This window comes from Crocodylus porosus, unplaced genomic scaffold (assembly GCF_001723895.1).
Source record: "Crocodylus porosus isolate Cpor-Errol unplaced genomic scaffold, CroPor_comp1, whole genome shotgun sequence".
NCBI classification, from domain to species: Eukaryota; Metazoa; Chordata; order Crocodylia; family Crocodylidae; genus Crocodylus; species Crocodylus porosus.
This window is the reverse complement of record NW_017728943.1, coordinates 81,161,440-81,180,674: the sequence shown is the minus strand read 5'-3', so window position 1 is coordinate 81,180,674 and position 19,235 is coordinate 81,161,440. Positions and strand designations below refer to the sequence as shown.

At 46.1% G+C, this 19,235-nt stretch overlaps 1 protein-coding gene across 1 annotated transcript; it reads right to left on the bottom strand.

The window, feature by feature from the left end:
* Positions 1-868: 868 nt before the first annotated feature.
* On the bottom strand, positions 869-18,100 carry TCTE1 (t-complex-associated-testis-expressed 1). Its single transcript, XM_019549643.1, has 5 exons — positions 18,037-18,100; positions 10,752-11,075; positions 6,087-6,655; positions 4,000-4,449; positions 869-1,123 (listed from the first exon to the last, which is right to left on the bottom strand). Exons 2-5 carry the CDS (start codon positions 11,026-11,028, stop codon positions 938-940), a joined length of 1,482 nt encoding a protein of 493 aa, XP_019405188.1. The 5' UTR covers positions 11,029-11,075; positions 18,037-18,100; the 3' UTR covers positions 869-937.
* Positions 18,101-19,235: the final 1,135 nt, after the last annotated feature.

Below are 19,235 nucleotides of genomic sequence, written 5' to 3'. Positions count from 1 at the left end.
CCTTTATGTCCTACAACAAGTGACTGAGGAGGCTCTCTTTCCTTTGTTGATATGGGCATTCTTGGGATTGCTTCTCTGTGCTATGTGATGTTCAGTTTTGGAAGGAAATCCAAAATGGAGGGCAGGCCCTTTACTAGACAAACAGCCCTCCCCCAAAACTGTGCTAGACACCGCATATATTCTCCTTTGGGACTGATGGCAGGTGTAGGGGTGATGAGGGAAGGTAAGGGGAGAACAGCTTTACAAAAACTGGAAAAAATCCAGATGACCAAGCCTATGTGTGGAGCGAGCTGACATAAAACAGTTTCCTATCCTGTTTGCTCCTTCTTGGTCACTGTGCTCTCATGTAGTGAGCTCTGAGTGGCCATCCAGTGCTGGGTGCAGGGCTGTCATCTGCCATCCTGTTTTCCCCTTGCCAAAAACAACATTGTACTACCTTGCAGCAGAGCTATGTAGGAGACCTGGGTTTGGCAGTGGTATGTGTCTATTCGTTGTATTCAGTCTCACTGTAGCAGTGAGCTTCATGGTTTCAAGACAAAGGCTACTCCAAAGGTCAGCTATAAGACACTCATGCTACCTGCCCTGGCAGGTGAGCATGAAGCAAGGAAAGCAGATGAACTGAGAAAAATGAATGGAGGCAAGTGTGCTGAATAGGAGAGTAAGCTTTGGCTGGTGGGAGTTCTGTGGGAACCTGGCCTGGCTGCAGAAATGGAGAAAAGGCAAAACCCTAAGTATGCTGGATGAAGGAAACCAAGGAGAATCTTCTTTGGCATCCAAGTGCTAGGTAGGTTCTGCCTGCTGAGACTTTGTCTGCTTCCTTGATCCCCCTTCCCCACACACACAGATACTCATGTTTAGCACCAGTTCCTCAGTAAAAAGAAGCATTTCATTTCAATAGCTGCAGAGCAGAATAACAATGTATGAAAGACTAATCTGACTATGGGAGCTTTTCTCGGGGGGAGTTTGATTGCTGCAGGGTCTTCAGACGGGCTATCTCCTGGTTGGCCCTCAGGGTCTGGTTAATGAGGTACTCGCTCTCCTGTCCCACCTCTGCCAGGCGTAGGTCAAATTCAGTCATGGTTTTGTTATCTGACATTCCTTCCAACAGCTGCTTCCCACCATCCTAGAATCAGAAAGGAGATGGATGAGAAGTGTGGACCAGGAAAGGGGGACACCTTCTACTAAGAGTCGCTGCTATCTGTTCCCCATCATCAGACTAACTTTCACTGACATTCCCTTACTGCCTGCAGGTAGGGCAGAAAAGGGCATATGTGTTTCCCCTTCACATCTCCTGGGGAGGCTGTACATTACAGTGAAGAAAACCTGGGGAAAAGGTCCAGATTAAGAGCCTACTTCTCACAAACTAAGACTTTCACCCAAGACTAAAATATCACTCGCAAGGGAACAGCAGGAAAGGACAGTAACCTTATGCAGTGCACAGTGAGATGATGTTTGCTAATGACTCCCTCTGGGTATCATGTCAGCGGTTTTCAGGCTCATGGCTCCTGAGTAGCACAGACTGAGATGAAAATCTAAAGGAGCTGTTCTGGTGTGTCCTGTCACCCATTCACCTGCTCACAGTTGGGTAAAGACAAGTGCCAGCACAATAAAATGTACTGCTGGAATCCAGAAAATGTCATGAGTTCCATTCTGCTGGCTTTCTCCTCGGCATACACCCACATTGTTGATGATTGTGTAGATGCCCCAGATAGCTTTACACTAGCTAGGCTGGGTGTCAGTAGCAGTCTAACCACAGCAGCATGAAGCTCAGCATAGGCTAATTTACCAAGCTCCTCAGGGGCAACCCTCTCTAAATTCAGTGTTGCCCTGACTGGCCTGCTACCAGCACCTGAGCCAGCTGATATACAGACTCACTGCAGACACCATGTCTTGGAAGACATATCTGGAGTGGTAGACTCTCCCATGCAGTGGAAATCCAATTCGCTTAAGACACTCAAGCTATGAAGGAAAATGTTGCCAAGATCTCAGGTGTTCAGATTTTGAAGTTAACTTGCTTTGGTGGTGTTACCTCCCTCTTCTACTAACATCATCCCTAGGGGATGGGACTATCACATTTGTTTTTGACTGGTTATATCTCAAACATTTCCAACCTGCACCCATCAGATACCACATACATTGGATGCAAATCCCAACTTTTGCTGTTTGGGGAGGCCTGGTGCCATTTAGGCCTCTTTCAAAACACGGCAGAAAGTAAGCAAAGAAGGGAAGGTCTCCTGTTGAAATGAACAGATACACATCAGCAGAGTGACTCTGGCATGTCTCCAGTGGCTTGACCAGAGGCTTGGGGGGTCAAAACTCTTGGACTGTATCCCCACATCTAGGAGTAGAGTTTTATTTTGTGGTTACAGCAGGGGACTGGGAACTAGGCCTCTGGCCTTTCATCTCTAGCTGTACTGCTGATTTTCTGGGGAAACTCAAGTGAGTCTCAGCCCCTCTCTGTCCATCTGTAAAATGGAGACAATAAAACAAATCCTGGTCTCTAGGCACTCTGAAGCTTTATTCATGGATATCAGTAACATTGCCTTGATATACTTAGATGGAAGGTATTAAACATTATGATTATTATTTAAAAGTATAAAAAACGCAGCAAAAAAGCCCTTTGGTCTTTGCTTTGCTATGCTCAAGCTCTTTCATGTTTATGTGATAATAAGAAATAGAACTAATGAGACACTTTCTATCCCCAAAGCTCTTTGAAAACACTGGCTAGTAACCAAATCTGACAATCATGTGAAGCAGGCAGATAGGCACAGCAAATCTTGCTACCTCTGCATTATACCAAGAGGGACACAGAGGCACAGAGAACTTAAAAGTTACCTTTTTCAAACCTGGCTGCACATTAGGTTACTAAATCAACTAAACAGAAGAAATCTGATCTTCAGAGATGTGGGGCACTGGAAGCCTTGAGGACATGTCTAAACTGTGGTGGCAGAGCTCAGCATCACCCAGGCCATAAACTCTAGCTGCATGTTCCTACTCCATGTGCATCAACTGCAGAAATGAGGTGGAGAGGATGCTCTGTGAGCACTGCTTGGACTGTGCTCCAGTGTTAAGTTTCTGCTGTGCTTGTGATGGCACTGTGGGGCACTCCCAGGGTGTTTCTACTGCCTCAAGTCTGTCTGGGGCTGACATGTGGAATGGGGGTGGATGATGGTGCTTAAGGCCATAGTAGGGAAACTGAGCGCCCTGCTGCTGCAGCATAGACCTGCCCTTGTTAACACCAGTGGGATTTGCACATGCTCAATTTTCAGTTTGGAAAATCAGGGCCTCGAGACGCACCAGCCAAATGGTGAGTACCAGATTTGAAAATTCTGGCCCACAGGACTTGGAAAGTCTTGGAAAGACTCCAGTGGCAGTGCTGAGAGTTATGTGAGCTCAGCAACTCAGTCAGTTTTTTAAATCTGGTCTGTATCTGGCTGGCTGGGCGAGGTTGTGATGAGTGAGACCTTCCCGCCTGTGCACTGCTGAGGGAGAAGAGCTGCAAGGGGACAGGTGTCTCAGCCAGACTTTCATATGGAACTACCATGCCCATAGCACCTTCCTTTCTAATCTGGAAACCACTTCCCAGATTGTGTGCAGTAACCATGACACCCGTAGGAAGATGTCCTGAATTTTCTGGGGGAAAACACCACCCCGGCAACATCTCTTCATGCCCAAAGCAGGAAATACAGGCTCAATGTGAGGGCCATGTAAAATGTAGCACTGCAAGGAGCCTGAAACAAAGGAATCCCCCGTCTTTAGTGATGTTTGCTGTAATCTCTCTGCTGCTAGTAACTTGCAATAAACAAAGCAAAATCACCTTAGATGTGTGTGACACAAGGATACATTCAGCTCCCTAGAGAAGGGTAGCAGTTCAGAGGCGGAAGGAGATCTGCATCTGCTTTATATAAAATTACCCAGACAGATGCACCAAGACGGCACTAGCTGCTGTGATTGCAGCAGACAGAAATTATTTCTTTTGCAGGTGCGGAAGCTACTTACCAGTCCTATGTGGTTGCATGAGAGGTTGATGCTAGTGAGAGCTGTGTTTTGAGCAAGGACTAGAGAGAAGAGTGTCGCTGTGGGCTCTGACAGCTCATTGCCTGCCAGATTGATGGATCTCAGGGAGGAATTGCTCAGCAAGGCGTGGCCTACGGCTTGCCCTCCCTCATCCTCAATGCAGTTGAGGCGCAAGTTCAAAGATATCAGTGCTGAATTCTTAGCGAGAGCATGAGCAATCGCCTGGGCACCTGGGGGCCGAATCTGGTTATTGCATAGGGTGAGAATTTCTAGTCTGCTGTGGTTCATCAGTTTGCCAATGGCTCTCGCTCCTCGGTCCCCAATCAGATTGTGAGAGAAGTCCAGCTCCACCAGGCATGGGTGGTCCAACAAGTTCCGAATCAGCAGCCGGGCCTTGTCATCATCCACTTTGCTGCGGGTCAGTTTGAAGACCTGTAGGAGGAAAAGAACATGACACTTTCTGGCACAGACCCCACTGACATTTTGCATGAGATTTTTACATGCACCCAAATGAATGAGATTCCCCACTTCTACCCTCCTTGGACAGCACTTACTAAATTCACCTTAGCTTACAGTTTAATAGCCACTGTTTGAATTGTAGCCCAAACACAACAAGATACCATCTTTGTGGTACTAGTCTTTTTAAGGGGCTTTGTTTATTCTTCACTAAAGGAATTTTGCAGTCTTAAATCTTCCCCAAGATAGGACCTCAATGGCTATGGAAGAGATCATTTCATTTAACATACATAGGCAGAAGGCAGTTCCTAAAGTCTGCCAAGCCAGAGACAGAGCATGAGCAGTTAGGTAAGTTTGACTTTGCACTGTGTGAATATACAGCGGACCAGAGTCTCTGAATCACTCTGAATCGCTGGGGAGCTGAGGATTCTGCTGTTACCCAGAAAGAAACACTCTCCATGCTCCCACACTTCCCCTTGATCCCTTCATATCTGTGCTGCTGGAGGCGTTCTGCCCTGTTTATTATTTAATCAACATTTTTTACGTTCATTTGCTTATAACCCCTCTTCCCCTCCATGCCTTAAGGAAAAAATGCCTCCCTGTCCCCTTTACCATTATCCAAACAGGTGCAGTAAGAGTGCTATCAATACCATTCCTCTCAGTGAATGCATGGTCACATTAGCTGAGTCCCTGGCCACACAACACCCTAGACAACCCACCCCAAAAGCAAGTAGCAGGAGACTTAAGTTTCACTTCAAACACTCAATTAGATTGGAATGGCAAAAAGGAAAGCCCTGAAGTCAGCTAACAGACAGTTGCTCGCAAGCTCAAGGAATCTTCATGTTGTGTCATTCCACTCAGCTCAGTCTGGCTCTGGTGCAACCCTACAAATTTCTGTAGCTCAGTGGCTTATACTGGGAGTGTCTACACATGCAATTAGTTCGAAGCAATAAACTCTGGCGTTTATTGCACTTGAATTTACTGCTCCTGGGCAGGCTGCTTGAACATGCACCCAGGATCACAGCACACTGAGGCAAGTAAGAGCAGCCCCAGCTGGTAGAGGGCTCAATGTGCTGCAGAGGGGCTGGCTGGGGTATGAGGGTGCTCCAGTGAAAAACTCTGCAGCAAGATGTAAATACAAGTACTAAGTACTACCCTGATGTGGAGTTAATTAGTTTCCTATGGCATAATAGGGCCACATGTGTAGATGCAAGATGTTTACTATGGAGCTAATTAATCTACTCCCCAGTAAATGACTCATGTAGACATATCCACTGGATCTTAATTTAGCCAATGGTGTGGCATGAACTACATCTTAAATAGTTTTCTGGGTTTGTGATTTGGGCTAGGCCTCTACATATTGCAGTGATCTGCACTCTATGAATACACTTGGGCATCAGATTCAAACTTTGCCTAAGAGGCTTTAAACTATTTGGCTTCTTGAATGAGGCATTTAGAAACTGCCTGTATATTGGCCAGACAGAGTGAGAAGCAAGCAACACTGGTCTTTTAGGCTTTTTCCTACGGTAGTTTTGGCCCTGTTTAAGCGTACACCTTAAAATATGTGTATGTGTGCTTGACAGAGAAAAATCAGCTCGGATGGAACATGTTACTTTCAAGCTTTGGCACTTCTTAAGACCCTTGGCCAGATTGGAACAGTCCTTAGAGGTGAAGTTAAACAGTTTCCATTCAAAGTTCATGCCACAATCCTTCACTCCGTAGGACAGATTCAGCTCTTCTAGATGAGGAAGGGCAACAATGAGCCCCCCTATGTCATAGTGGTGCATGGAGAGTTCATCATTCTCAACATCACTCCCAGAATCAGACAGGTCTTCCTCTTCCTTCTTCTCATTCAGCTTCACTGGAGGGAGGAACTGGTTGATCTCCAGCTTCCTGATATAGTCCTTGCAGAGAGGGATGACACCCAGGACCCGATCAGGGTCTGTTACATTAGGAATGAAGTACTTGAGGATGTTCTCCAGGTGGCGTTCAAAGAACATCCGCTTCCAGCTGCCCCCATAGCAGGAGACATCACAAACTGTCCAACGCTCAGTGCAGCACCTCTTCCAGTAGCCTTCATCGCTAATCAGGTTGGCTGTCACAGAGAGAGGAAGGCCTGTGGAGATCCTGTCCAGCACTCTCTTTTGGTGCTCAGGCAAGAGATGGTTCAAAATAGGTTTCTCTGTGGAGAATAAGGAAGAAAAGCAGATGACTCGCCAGAGTTAGAGTCAGAGAAAGGGTGTGTTCACATTACACCGTCTTATCCAATCCTAGAAATATCATGTTAATTTTTTAAGCCAGACCTATTAACATTAGTTCTTTACATTTGGCAAACAGTAATTTTATAAGATGCTTGGGAATAGCATCTGTTTATTTAGCTCCCCATCTGTGGCCCCCAACAGTAGTGAACCACACATATCCTGGGCCCTACATAGAAGTGGCTAGCAATTGTATTTTTACTGCTACATGGATTTATCATTGTCAATTCTGCTCTTAGTTACAGAAGTTTAAATCCCAAGTAACACCACAGAGTTACTCTAGTCTTACATAGCAAGATTTGGCCTGTTTCATTATCAGGGAGTATATTTGAACCTGCATAAGTGCTCTTCATAAAATTTTTGGCTTTGCACTTGGATTCTTGAGACTGTGGTATTGATAGTTTCCCACTTCCTGCCCAATGAGCCCCTCTTCAATTCCGTCTCCTATTTGTGAGCTCCCTCAACTCTTTTGCCTGAACTACTCTCCCATGTCTCAGCTTGGTTCTTTTACCCTGGAAGGTTTACACGGCTGGGAGTGCCTGTGAAATGCCATGTATGTTTTCAGCGCTATGTACATGGTTTGTATTTAATCACTGTCATCCTAATAGATTGATGAAGACTGAAGAGACCTGTCTGTACAAGGAAAACTGTAATTGAGAAGAAAAGCTGCGTGACACTTAGCCATTCTCTCTCTTCTTGGCATTTCCCTTACAAAAATGTTCTGCATAAGAAGACCATAGAGCGTTTCCCTAGAAACTTTTCCTTTATGTCCCCTGCACTCTCCTTCCAAACTCCAGACCATTAGCACTGCAATGACCTTCTCTTAGGATAAGCCTCCATTGCAGCATGTGTTGGCAAATCCATGTTTGCTTTAATTTAGCTTGCTAAGGCAATAACAGCAATGAAGATGGGGCTGCACAGATTTCACAGGGGACCAGCTGCTCATTTAAATACTGAAGACCCCTGACAGGCTCAGATGTTCTGTGCTGAAGCCCATGCTACCGCAACTTCACTGCTGCTACTAGTACCCATGCTAATGAAAACTAGGGCAGGCATGCCTACCTCCCTGTGCTTCTATCCTGCCTCCTGACTTGATGACCACAGCAAGGGATCTCCTTCCCCACCTGCTCCCACTGAACTGCCATGCCCAGGCAGTTTGGGAGTTAGATTTTTGCTGTTTCTTCTCAGTTCGTGTACTCTGGGGGAAAATTCCCCACCCAAAGAGGCCGCCATTCTTGGCTTGTCACACGACAAAAAATCCTCGTGGAAACAGGAGCTATGTCGCAGAATTCTAGCCCTCTCTCACAATCTGTGTGCACTATGTGTTCTTGGACTGGAAGCAGGGAGCACTCCCAGCTTTGGGTGCAGCATGTAGCATAATGGCACCCCTATTCTGAAGGTGAATGTAATTTAAGTCAGCAATGCTCGGTCCTGCCTGGCTCAGGAGCCACATAAGCTGTCAGTGCTGACCAAAAAAGCCACAACAATTGGTATCCCCTTGGTGAGTTAGGGCAAAAGAAAAAGACTGCCTTTGAGTCTAGCAATACTTCCTGCTTGGTATGTCTATAACAGTATAAGAACTGTATGCACGCCTGCTGCAAAAGCCAGAACACACTTGTTTTCAGCCACATCTGTTAAGAGCAGTGTTCTCTTACCAGCAACATTTACACAGGAACATTTTTTGTACTGTGTATTTAGGTGATGCTGTATAACAGAAACAGTCACTTAAGAGCAACACAGCATCAAGGCACTGACAGGTTGTCACTAATAGGAGCCAACTGTAATTGTATCATGATTGAAAGGGATACACATCCCCCTTGTTGCATTATTCATGATTATTGGAAAGACATGTCCAATGTACACAGCAAAAAAGAACCCCAAACCTTTTGATAACAGCTTCTGTGAAAAATCACAAAGAGGTAAGTCACAAAGCCACTTAAGGCTCAACAGCCATGATGTTCATATAACTGATTTGAGTAATAAAATGAGAAGAGAGGCATGAACTCATAGGTCCTGGTAAAAACTGATGTGGTGAGCACAAGCAGGGCATGGAGAGAAATTCATATGACAGGCTAAGATCTGGGCAGAGTCACATTCTATAGGGGAGGTCCCAGTGGAACAGATTCACCCCTTGTGAATCTCCATAAAAATCAAGAGTTATAAGAGGGATGAACCTAATTCAACCATGTGCCTAGCAGTAACATGTGGACAGTTCACTGAAAACATCAGCTCAGTGTTCAGTAGCTGTCAAAAAGGCAAATAAAATGTTAGGGATTATTAAGAAGAGAATTGTAAACAAAAATGAAACTATCATTTTGCCCATTTATAAATCCATGGTGCATCCAAACACTGAATACTGTGCCCAGTTCTGGTCCCCACATCTCAAAAAGAATATCAAAGAACCAGAGAAGGTAGAGAGAAGGACAACAAGAATGATTAGTGGTATGGAGGGGCTTTCATACAAGAGTGGATCCCAACCTTGGGGCACGACCCAAATCAGGGTTGCAGGGGATCCACCCCTCACTCTGCTCCTTCTGCCTGTGGGGCTCTCCCAGCACACAGTCTGCATAGTTCTTGCTGCTGCTGCCCCCACAATTCTGGCCCAGTCCGGGCACTGCCAGGCATAAGTGAGTCGGGGGCGGGGGTTGCAACCTGGATTTAAGGTCGCAGCCAAAAAAGGTTGGGAGCCACTGGTCTAAAGGTTCTGGGCCTATTCAGTTTAGAAAAGAGATGTGTGAAGGGGGACATGATAAGTGTTTACAAAATATTAAATCCATAATGGTTTGGATACAGCTGATCCTGCCTCAGGCAGGAGATTGGACTAGATCAGCGTTTTTCAATCCATGTCTCGTGACCCAAACGTGGGTTGCAAGAATACATGAAAGGGTCATGAACAAACTTTAAAAATAGATTCTCCTTTAAGGGAGAAAAACATGGGGAACCATGGGTTTTCCCTTGTAGTTTGGCAGAGTTCCAGCCTGCAAGGGCTGCTTGAGGCCCCCCATGCCCCATCAACCCCCACAGAGGCTGGGAGTGATAGGCATCAGCAGGGCAGGGGGCTGTTTTCTACTTAAACTATTTACTGGGTCAGGACTGGCCATCAGTGTTTACACATGGGTCCTAGTACAAAAAAGGTGGAGAACCACTGGACTAGATGACCTCTAGGGGCATCTATATACATGCTCTGGGGTAGAAGAGGGAGGCTTTAGAGTGACTCTCAGAGCTGCTCTAATTAAAGCTTCCGCAGCATCACATGTATTCAGCGTCCCATGCTTTAAAATGGCAGCGGAGGTGCTTTAACTAAAGCTTGTTCAACACTAGCAGACTTGCAGCCAACTCAATTAATAGAGTCTCCTCTGACATGTGCTAATAAATGTATGCCCAGATGTACTAGATTTAATATGCATTAACTGAAGCATATTAATGCAAGTGTAGATGTGCCCTGGAGATCCCTTTCAGGCTGACTTCTCTATGACTCCTGACTCCCAGTTCTCTCCACTAATCATTAGTTCTGTAAACACCAACCCTCCCTTTCCAGGGGCAAATTTTACAGCTTCCTTCTTCCATCCTCAGCACCCAGTGTTCATAGCCTGCATGCACCCATGTGTAAGAAGCCACCTTGTAAACGGTGAAGAGAAAGTAAATAGGAATTTATTATTTACTGTCTCTCACAATACAAGAACTAGGGGTCACAAAATGAAACTAGTGGATACCTCTATACATGCTATTAGTGCACCCAAATAAACTGTGGCACAGTTTGCACTGGAGCTTATTGCTCCTGGGCACATTTACATGTGCGCCTGGGACCTCAGCACATTGAGCTGGGGCAGCATAGTCCCAACTGGCAGGGGACACGGTGGGTCAGCCTGCCAGCCTGGAGCTGATCTGCTCCTGCTCAATGTGCTGCGGAGGGGCTGGCTGGGGCACAAGGATGCTTCAGTGCAGGGCTAGACCTCACAAGCCTACTGCAGGTTTAAGTGTATAACAAGGCTGTCAGCAGGCCTGTTGCAGCTGGCTTACTTTCAAAGTTGATGATGATGTGCTGAAGGCAGAGCTCAGTGAGGTGTGGTATGATGGCTAGGGACCACTCTGGATCCTCAGCAATGATCCGTCGCATGTGGCGGATGTTGGCTGCAGGGTTCACCACAGATGTTCGCACTGGGGGGGGCATCACACTGGTATCTCCAAGGACCGGCTCCTGCATCTTCACATGGGAGAATGAGGCTATCCCTTTTGATGAAGTAGAGGCACAGTCTGCTTCTGGCTGGCAGTTGCCAGCCGCATTTACAGTTGGCATTCTTAGAAGAAAGACAGTTGTGGAAAGGGCCAGCAGTCTTCTTATTGCTAATTAAAACAAATAGAAACATTGTGACAAGATATTTGCAAGCCATCACTCTGCTTGCTTTGCTTATATGAAATACGCCTTTTCCCTACCCTTTGTCTGTCTTAATTGTAAGCTCTTCTGTGAAGCGACAGTCTGGTGTTCTTATTTATATGGTACCTGACACTATAAAGCCCCTTGGTACTAGCGTAATAAATGTAACAGATAGAGATAATAGTATGGTACTGCTAGGAAGAGGTCTCAAACCTTTACAAGTGAAAACTCATGGGAACTGTATTCACTTCTAGGTGCAATCATTTCTCTGCCTTTCCTTTTGGCTTCTACCAGCGGATCTCATTGCTCTTCACAAGCACTTGTGAACTGTGCCTCCACAGTTCAGACCCTCACAAAAATTACATATAAGAATCAGAAGACAGTAGCATACAGGACTCTGGACTCCTAGGGTATTATGTCTCGTGTTGACCATAGTTTTACTAAGAGTTTATTTTATGGATTTGTATGGGATGGCTTGGATAGGGCTGATCCTGCCTCAGGCAGGGGGTTGAAGTAGATGACCTCTGGAGGTCCCTTCCAGCCCTACATCTCAAAGACTCCCGATTCTCAGTTCTCTCTACTAACCATTAGTTCTGTAAGCACCAATCCTCCCTACCCATGGGCAAGTTTTCCAGCTTTCTTCTCCCAACTTCTGCACTCCCTGTTCTTGGTCTGCATATACCCATGTGTAGGACACCAGCTTGTAAAGCACGTGGCTAAAACTCTCAGTGAGAGACTTGAGTGAGGACAGCAAAGGATGGACTAGAAAGGAAGGGGCTTCATTTCTGCAACACAGATGCTGGGATCTGCCTTTCATGATTCAGCATGTCCAATGACAGTAATCTATACTAGTGAGCCTTTCTCTGAGCACCCCATGTTATTGCAGCTGCTCAGAGGTTAAGAGGAAGATGAAGTACCTTCATGACTGGGACTAACTCCTGTCCCTGCAACAGCTGGAGCTTAGAAATGGAAAAGGCTCAGAACTGCCTTTTATTTGGAGGGACTTCAAGAGAGGAGTTTGCACAAGTACAGAAGAGAAGCAAGGGAAAGATGCTTTCTAATGAGAGGTCAGGCAGGGAGTGCTAAAGAAGGAATAAAATCTTGCCGTAGCTCCTCTCCATTGGATCCCTGCTTGGCCCCAGATAAATGAGTGAGTCTGGCTTTCCCCACTAGGCTGCACCAACAGGGCAACTAAAAATGTTCAGAGGCCATCAAGTGGTATGCTGAAAGGGGAGAGGCAATTAGAGAGACAGCCTGAGTATAAATAAGACACCAGGCGGAAAAGAATGAATGACATTCAAAGATAAAACTGAGGAAGTACAACTTGTGATGTCATCAAGAAGTGGTGCCATGGGCAAAGGTGACATTGCTGACAGACATATTTAGACCAGTGTGGCTAGAGTACACATGCCTTGCAGTCAGGTGCACTGGAGAGGGAGGTCCCTATCTTTATTTGCACTTCAGGACTTGTTTTGGCATGGAGCTTGTGCTTATGCCAGAAACGAGCACTGGAGTTGGATGAGATGTCCCTCCAAAAAGCCCTCCAACAACATCCTGCGAAGGAGCCTATAGACACATAGGATCCCAGGCCATGCTGTCCCGCCCGCGCATTTGTCTGGAACAGTGTTTGATCCCACACAATTCTACCAGAACAGAGGGAGAAGCAGATGCTGCTACCCAGATCAAGCTCATTATTTCTTTTCCCCCTACATGAGATTACTCCATTTTCCTTTACACAAGCAATATGTGCTGGCTCAGTCAACATAAGCTCCTGTTTCTTTGAAACCTTTATTGTAGACAGTTGGCTTTGATAGAAAGCCCTTCCAAAACTGTCTGAGGAAGTAACTGTTAAACAGCCAGCATAAAGGAAGAGAGGAGATCTATGAAATGTCAAAAAATAGAGTCAAACAAAAATTACTCATGTCAGACTGCAAAGAATGTGTCAGCAAAGGCATCTTCAAATGTATTCATACCAAATGTTAAAGGAAAGTAATCAGTTAATGATAGTAGGGAACAGGAGATGAAAGATAAAGCCACGGTAGGTGGTTCTTGTCCTTTGGTCTTGAGAGAGGACAAAGGGCTGCTTAAGATATGGATTGTACCTCCTGATATATCTGTGTGAGAACATCAATGGAAATGGTAGTGAAAAGATGAGGAGGAGGAAGACTGTATACCCAGGAAGAATCACAGAATGACAGGGTTGGGAAGAGACCTCAAGGGCCATCTAGTCCAGTGCCTCCTGCCCAGCTGCAGGATGAACTGTTCCTGTGCTATCCCAGATAAATACCCATTTGCCTCTTCTTGGAAACCTCCAATGAAGGAGATTACACATGTATTTCAGACAACTTATTTCACGCCCTACTGTTCTGACAGTAATTAAGTGAAACTGTGGGAGTAGAGTGGGGTGACTACATCAAACGGGCTGGAAGAAATAGGGGGATGCAGTCTGAAGAGTCAGAAACAAAGTATGAGAAAGGGAGCAGAAGGGTTTCTTTAAATAGCACAAAACACACAGGGGATTGCCAGGCCTGTCCAGACAGCTATCACCAATTGTGAGGGAAAGAGAAAGGATGGTATGTAGCTCACTGCTGGTGCATAGGTCTACTGCCATCATGGATTTACGTTAGCTAAAGGTAAGGCTTTAGGGACTGAAGGACTTGGGGAAGAAGGACGAAAGTCAGAGAGTGACCAGATGGCCTTGAGATCATGTTAAAGAGGACAGGCTCCCTGCCCAGTGCTTCCTTCCTTCCTTTCTAAAGGTGCTGATGTTTCTCTACCACCCATGCTAGGCCCAGCTCACTGTGTCTATTGCCAGCATTCCTGACCTTTCTGGAGGCATCCCAGGAAGACTGACAATTTGGGATCACAAGTCAGCATGGATGGCCTAAGATTATCCCATGACTGTGCTCCAGAACAGAATCTGAATGACAGTTTCCTGACTGCACCGTAACTTAGTTGATACTTTTCTTTTTTTAAGAGAGACTTAAGAAAACCAAAGCACGTGCTAGAGTACCAAGCTCCATCCTGTGGACCAAGGGAGAAGAGCTGCCTGCAGATCGGTGCAATGCTCCCTTTTATCTGAACAGTGAAGTCAACCAAGTGATCCATGGTCTGGTTGGGATCAGGAGAAGAGTTTATAATTAATAGCATAACTAACTAAAAAGTTTATAGTTAACTATCTAACTCTGACTTAGCCACAACCTCTTTCCATTCTAGACAGATCCCACATGTGATGCTGCACAGCATTAGCCACTGGCATGGACCCCTGGGACAGCTGTTAATGATGCACACTCTGGCTGGGTCTATACAAACCATGTTTCTCTGTTTCCAGTTCCCTACTGCTCCAACTTAGCATTCAGTGTGAACATGGATATAGGAGAAGTGAGGGTGATAGGGTGTGATAACTATTCTACAAGGTGCCTGAATCAACTCAGCGATAGAGGGCTCAAGGTGTTGCGTCTGACACTGACTCACTGATCACACTGAATCAATTACCACTACTTTTGGCATAGTAATCACACATTGCTCCTGTTGTTCAAAGATTCTGCATGTCTCCAGACCAGAGCAAATCCCATGTTGAAATGGCTGCTGAAGGTTCATTATACCCCACCTACATTTGGTTTAAGAACCTTAGACAGAAAATCATTGCTGATATGGCAGATTCTAGGAATGTCTGTAGCTTACCATATATGTAAACTTCAGTGTTGTAACTGGCTGTCTTATTAACAAGCCAGAAATAGTAAATAAAAGTAATGCATTCTCCTTTTTACCTACTCTATGCCAACATCACCGGGAGTTCAAAGGCTCTATTAAATAATATATAAAGAAGTGGGACATTCAGTGATTTTCCAATCTCATTTATGCACAAACTAACACATTTTGCCTTTCAACACAGAATTCACTAAAAAAAGGTATATTTCTGTTGTCTGCAAGAAATAATTTCAACAATATTCCCTCCAAGTGATTCTAGTTAAACCTGCTGCTTAATACTCTAGTTCTGTGGTGCCCAAACTTTTTTGGCAAGCAGATACTGTCAACCCCCAAATCTTCAGGAACCACCGTTCTTCCTTATCATCAAACTCGTACCTAAAAGTGGGCTTTGGAGCAGTGAGATTCATGGGCTACACTTTAGGAACCACTGTTCTAGTTCTTCAGGTCCAAAGTAAATAAGGTATGCTCAAACATATAGTTCACCTGCTTCTGGTTTTTTATCCAAAACCCGTCTAGGTCAACGGAAAGAATCCTACTGAAGTCTCTGGGCTTTGAATTGGACCCCTGATGGTGATAACTTAGTCCAAGAAACAGAATTAAGCAAAAGTACCTGTCTACAGTAGAGCTTGTATATTTAAAATATATTTGAAAAATAGTGTTTCAAAACTAATTTTTAGCCTAACAGAGTTTGTATCCCCATCTGGGCTCTGTCTACCCAGAATTTCAGGAAGTTCTTCTAGCATTGCGCTAGATGGGTGGAAACACTGGCTGAACTGCAGGTCTTATTACTATAACATGCTATATTTGTGTCTGCCCTCAGCTTGGTTAGATGCAATGGCTAAAGGTCCTAATTGCTGTCAAGCATTCTTATTATGGGTAAGAACTCTTACCAATTGGATTCTTAGCAATTCTGACACCCATTTTTACTGATGCTACACTTGCTTTAGGAAGTCTGTTGTAGAATCTTAAGGAGAAAACCTACAAGAGTGGTTCTTGGGTAAAGAAAAAAATACACACCGGTCAAGGAAACTGTGCTTGCTAACTACAGCCAGACTGGAAAAACAGATGTTAAGTCCAAAAAACCGGGTCAAACTAGGCCTGCCAACTGTTTATGAATGTGTTTGTTGCTGTCAACAGTATAACTTAAACTGTGCCAGGGACAATATGACCTCCTGGAACTTCTTTTACTTAAGGTGCTGTGATTCACTGTCAGCATATTGGACACTGCTAGTAGGGGTCACTGCTGTAATGTTATTTCATAAACACAAAAGTAGCTAAGGAATGACCATCAACCAACACTTGTCAATTAGCACTGCACGGTTACAGTTCAATAGATTTTGCATCCGTATCTGGGCTAAGGCCACCTAATGGGCCAGGAACTGTGGGAAGGAGACATTCAACATAGGCCTATACAGCAACATGGAGAGAAATAAGGAAAAGGCTACTTTCAAGCCTCATCAAAGTCCTGAATGAGGAGTGGCTTTCTCCTCTCTGATATCTAGAATCATGGGGAGGGGAGATGGAGTTTGGTCACCATTCAGTAATTACTAAATTAAACGATATTTCATCTAAAGATCTAAAGTAATAACTCACTGTAAGGTAAGCAAAATATCTTTGTTTTCCAGTCAGGAAAAGTGAGGTCCTGAGAGGGAAAGGACCCACAGGAAATCTATCATGTTGCTGTGAACAGACCATAGATCTAAATCCTAAGGCTTGAACAGCCAGAACATGCTTCCTTCATCTCCTCACTAATTGCTTTCTGATGTTCCTTTCTAAACTGTGAATGTCAGGATACTTAAAGGTGAAAGGTTCTTGATTTAATCTCAAACCCTCATACTTTGTGTTTCTCACACAAAACCCCCATTAACACTACCAGCACCTGAAGCAGACAAATACTGTTTTGGAAGTTAGCAGTGTACTCAACCTAATAAAATTAAAAAAAAAAAAAAAACCCCAAAAACCCCAAAACAAAACAAAGTAAGGCCCTGGCCTTAAATTTTGACATGTAAACAAGGCAGAACTGATGTTCCAATCTAAAAGTTTTCTGTCCATTTGGATACAACAGCAGCTCACCAAGTGGTGTTGGTCAGTAGCATGGATGTCATTGTCTGTGTTAATAGCCTGAAGTCAGGTAGAAGGCCAGGTAGATTTTCACCTTATAGACTAACCAAAGTAGATAGATAGATAGATCTATCCAGATAGACTTGTGATCTCTATATATCACTACTTTAGTTAGTCTCTAATGTTAAACTCCACCCTGCTACCTGCTGGTCATCACATGAGGCCAATCCCTTACCACACAAAGCAAGTGAAAAAGCAGGCAAACATAACTTTACAAAACCCAGCCTAAAGCATCATAGAATGAGCTTCTCTCACAATTTCTGAGGACCACTGTTTAAGAGTAATGAATCTGAGGTAATGCGATGCAGCATGTTAGTATACTGACCATAGCATCATCTGAAAAAGCAATGAAATCATGGTAATAGAGATCTCACGACAGCACAGCCTCTGCTAGTTAAATACTTGCTGGAAGCTGGGATGAGAGCACCAGGTCTTCCTTGCTCAACCAGGCGAATCTGGTGAGGTTATTTTCCAACCAGTTGACCATGCGCACAAGAGTCCCCATCCAGAGGCTTTTACTAGCCCAAGCCCCCATGTTTCCCAATGTGAAAATAACCAGTGCAGAACCAGTGCAGAGCAGAGGGGCCTCTGGAGGAGAGAAGGGAAGGCATTTCTGTAAAGTGGGTGAGAGGGAAAATGGGGGAGCAGGAGGGGTTTGAGCCCCGAGCTCCCCGGATGCACCCAAACTGGCTGCCTGGACCTCTAGTTCCCGGGCAGCAAATAGGAGCAGCAAATCCCTGCCCTAGAAAGCCTTGGGGCCGCTCCACAGCCAGAGCTGATGGCTATGGGTGCTGCCGGCTCACCCCTTCAGTCCCCGGGGGGAGGCCGTGTCTCTTGGCTGGCTCGAGAGCCCCCTTCAGACAGGTGTCTGCGAGGAGGGGGGAGGGGGGCAGAGACGGAAGCACCCCTCCCCTGCACCCCTCCCGCCAGGCACCTCAGGGCGTGGGAAGCGCGGCAGGACCAGGACCAGGACCGGAGCCGGCCGGGTGCTTTGGGATGGGGAGATCACAGCCAGGAAAGCACGGGGGTCCCGGCCGCAGCCCCGTGGGCAGCCCCGCTCCCCCCCAGCCGGAGTCACTCCGGAGCCGCCCCGCTCACCCAGCGCCGCCTGCCCGGCCCGGCCGCGGTTGCCAGGCAACAGCTGGTTGCCGGGGCGGGGCGGGGTGGGACCGCCCCTTCCCGCGGGGTAGCGCCAGCGCGCCGGCAGGCTCGGACCTTGGACCGGCACTGCCACTGCCACTGCTTAGGTATTCAAGGCAGGGAGCAGTAAGCAGAGCAGCAGATCTGGAGGGGAGGGGAAGAAGCAGAAAGCGGAGCAACCATGCAGGCAGGAAGCAGAGGGAACAGGCTGAGCACAGGGCAAGGAGCAGGGCAGGCAGAAACAGGGTGGCCATCGTAGAGGATGGTCCGGTTGTCCTCTGTTGATATGAAACTGGACACCGTCATGTCCTCACTTTTTCTCTTGAGGAGAGAGAGCTGTTCTTGAAGAGGAGCTCCTTGGTCTGATGGGTAGCGGGGTTGGTCAGCGGCAGCATAGGAATTTTTCTCTTGAAGAGAAAAATAGAGGACATAAAGCCATCTGGTTTCATAACAATACAGGACAGTAGCAGAAAACCGGAATGTCCTCTGTGACGGCCACCCTAGGCAGGAAGTGCAGGGGCAAGAAGCAGAAAGCAGAGCAAGAGATCAGAAAAGGAGCAGAAAGCAGAGCAAAAGATCAGGTCGGGAGCACAGGGCAAGGACCAGGAAGCAGAGCAGCAGATCAAGTAGGGAGTGTAGGGAAAGATGCAAAAAGCAGAGCAAGAGGTTGGGTAGGGAGCAGAAGCAAAACAGCAGATTCAGGGAAGGGCAGGTGGGGAAAGAAGCAGAAAATAGAGCAACCAGTTGGGCAGGGAGCATGGGGTGGGGAGAAGCTAAAGCAGCAGATAAGGCAGAGGGTAGGAGCAAGAAGCAGAAAGCAAAGCAACATTAGACAGAGAGCACAGGAAAGAAGAAGAAAGCAGAGCCTGAAATCAGGAAGGAAGCACAGGGCAGGGAGCAGAAAGCTGAGCAGCAGATAGGTTCCTGGGGAAGCAGTGGAAGGGCTTCAGCCTGCAGTATTTGTGGTAGGCCTGTGCCCCTGTCTCATTTTATTCACAGAAGAGGCAGGTGTTGAAGTCAGTAAAGCCTACCAGATACGTGCTCGTGCAGATGGCTCTGTGTAGAAGCCACCTAGCTAGGTCCGCAGTGGTTTGTGGGATTAGGGTGGAATGTAGGCTGGCCTATGGGGAGCCCTTGGCCTTGCCTTTGCCAAAGGT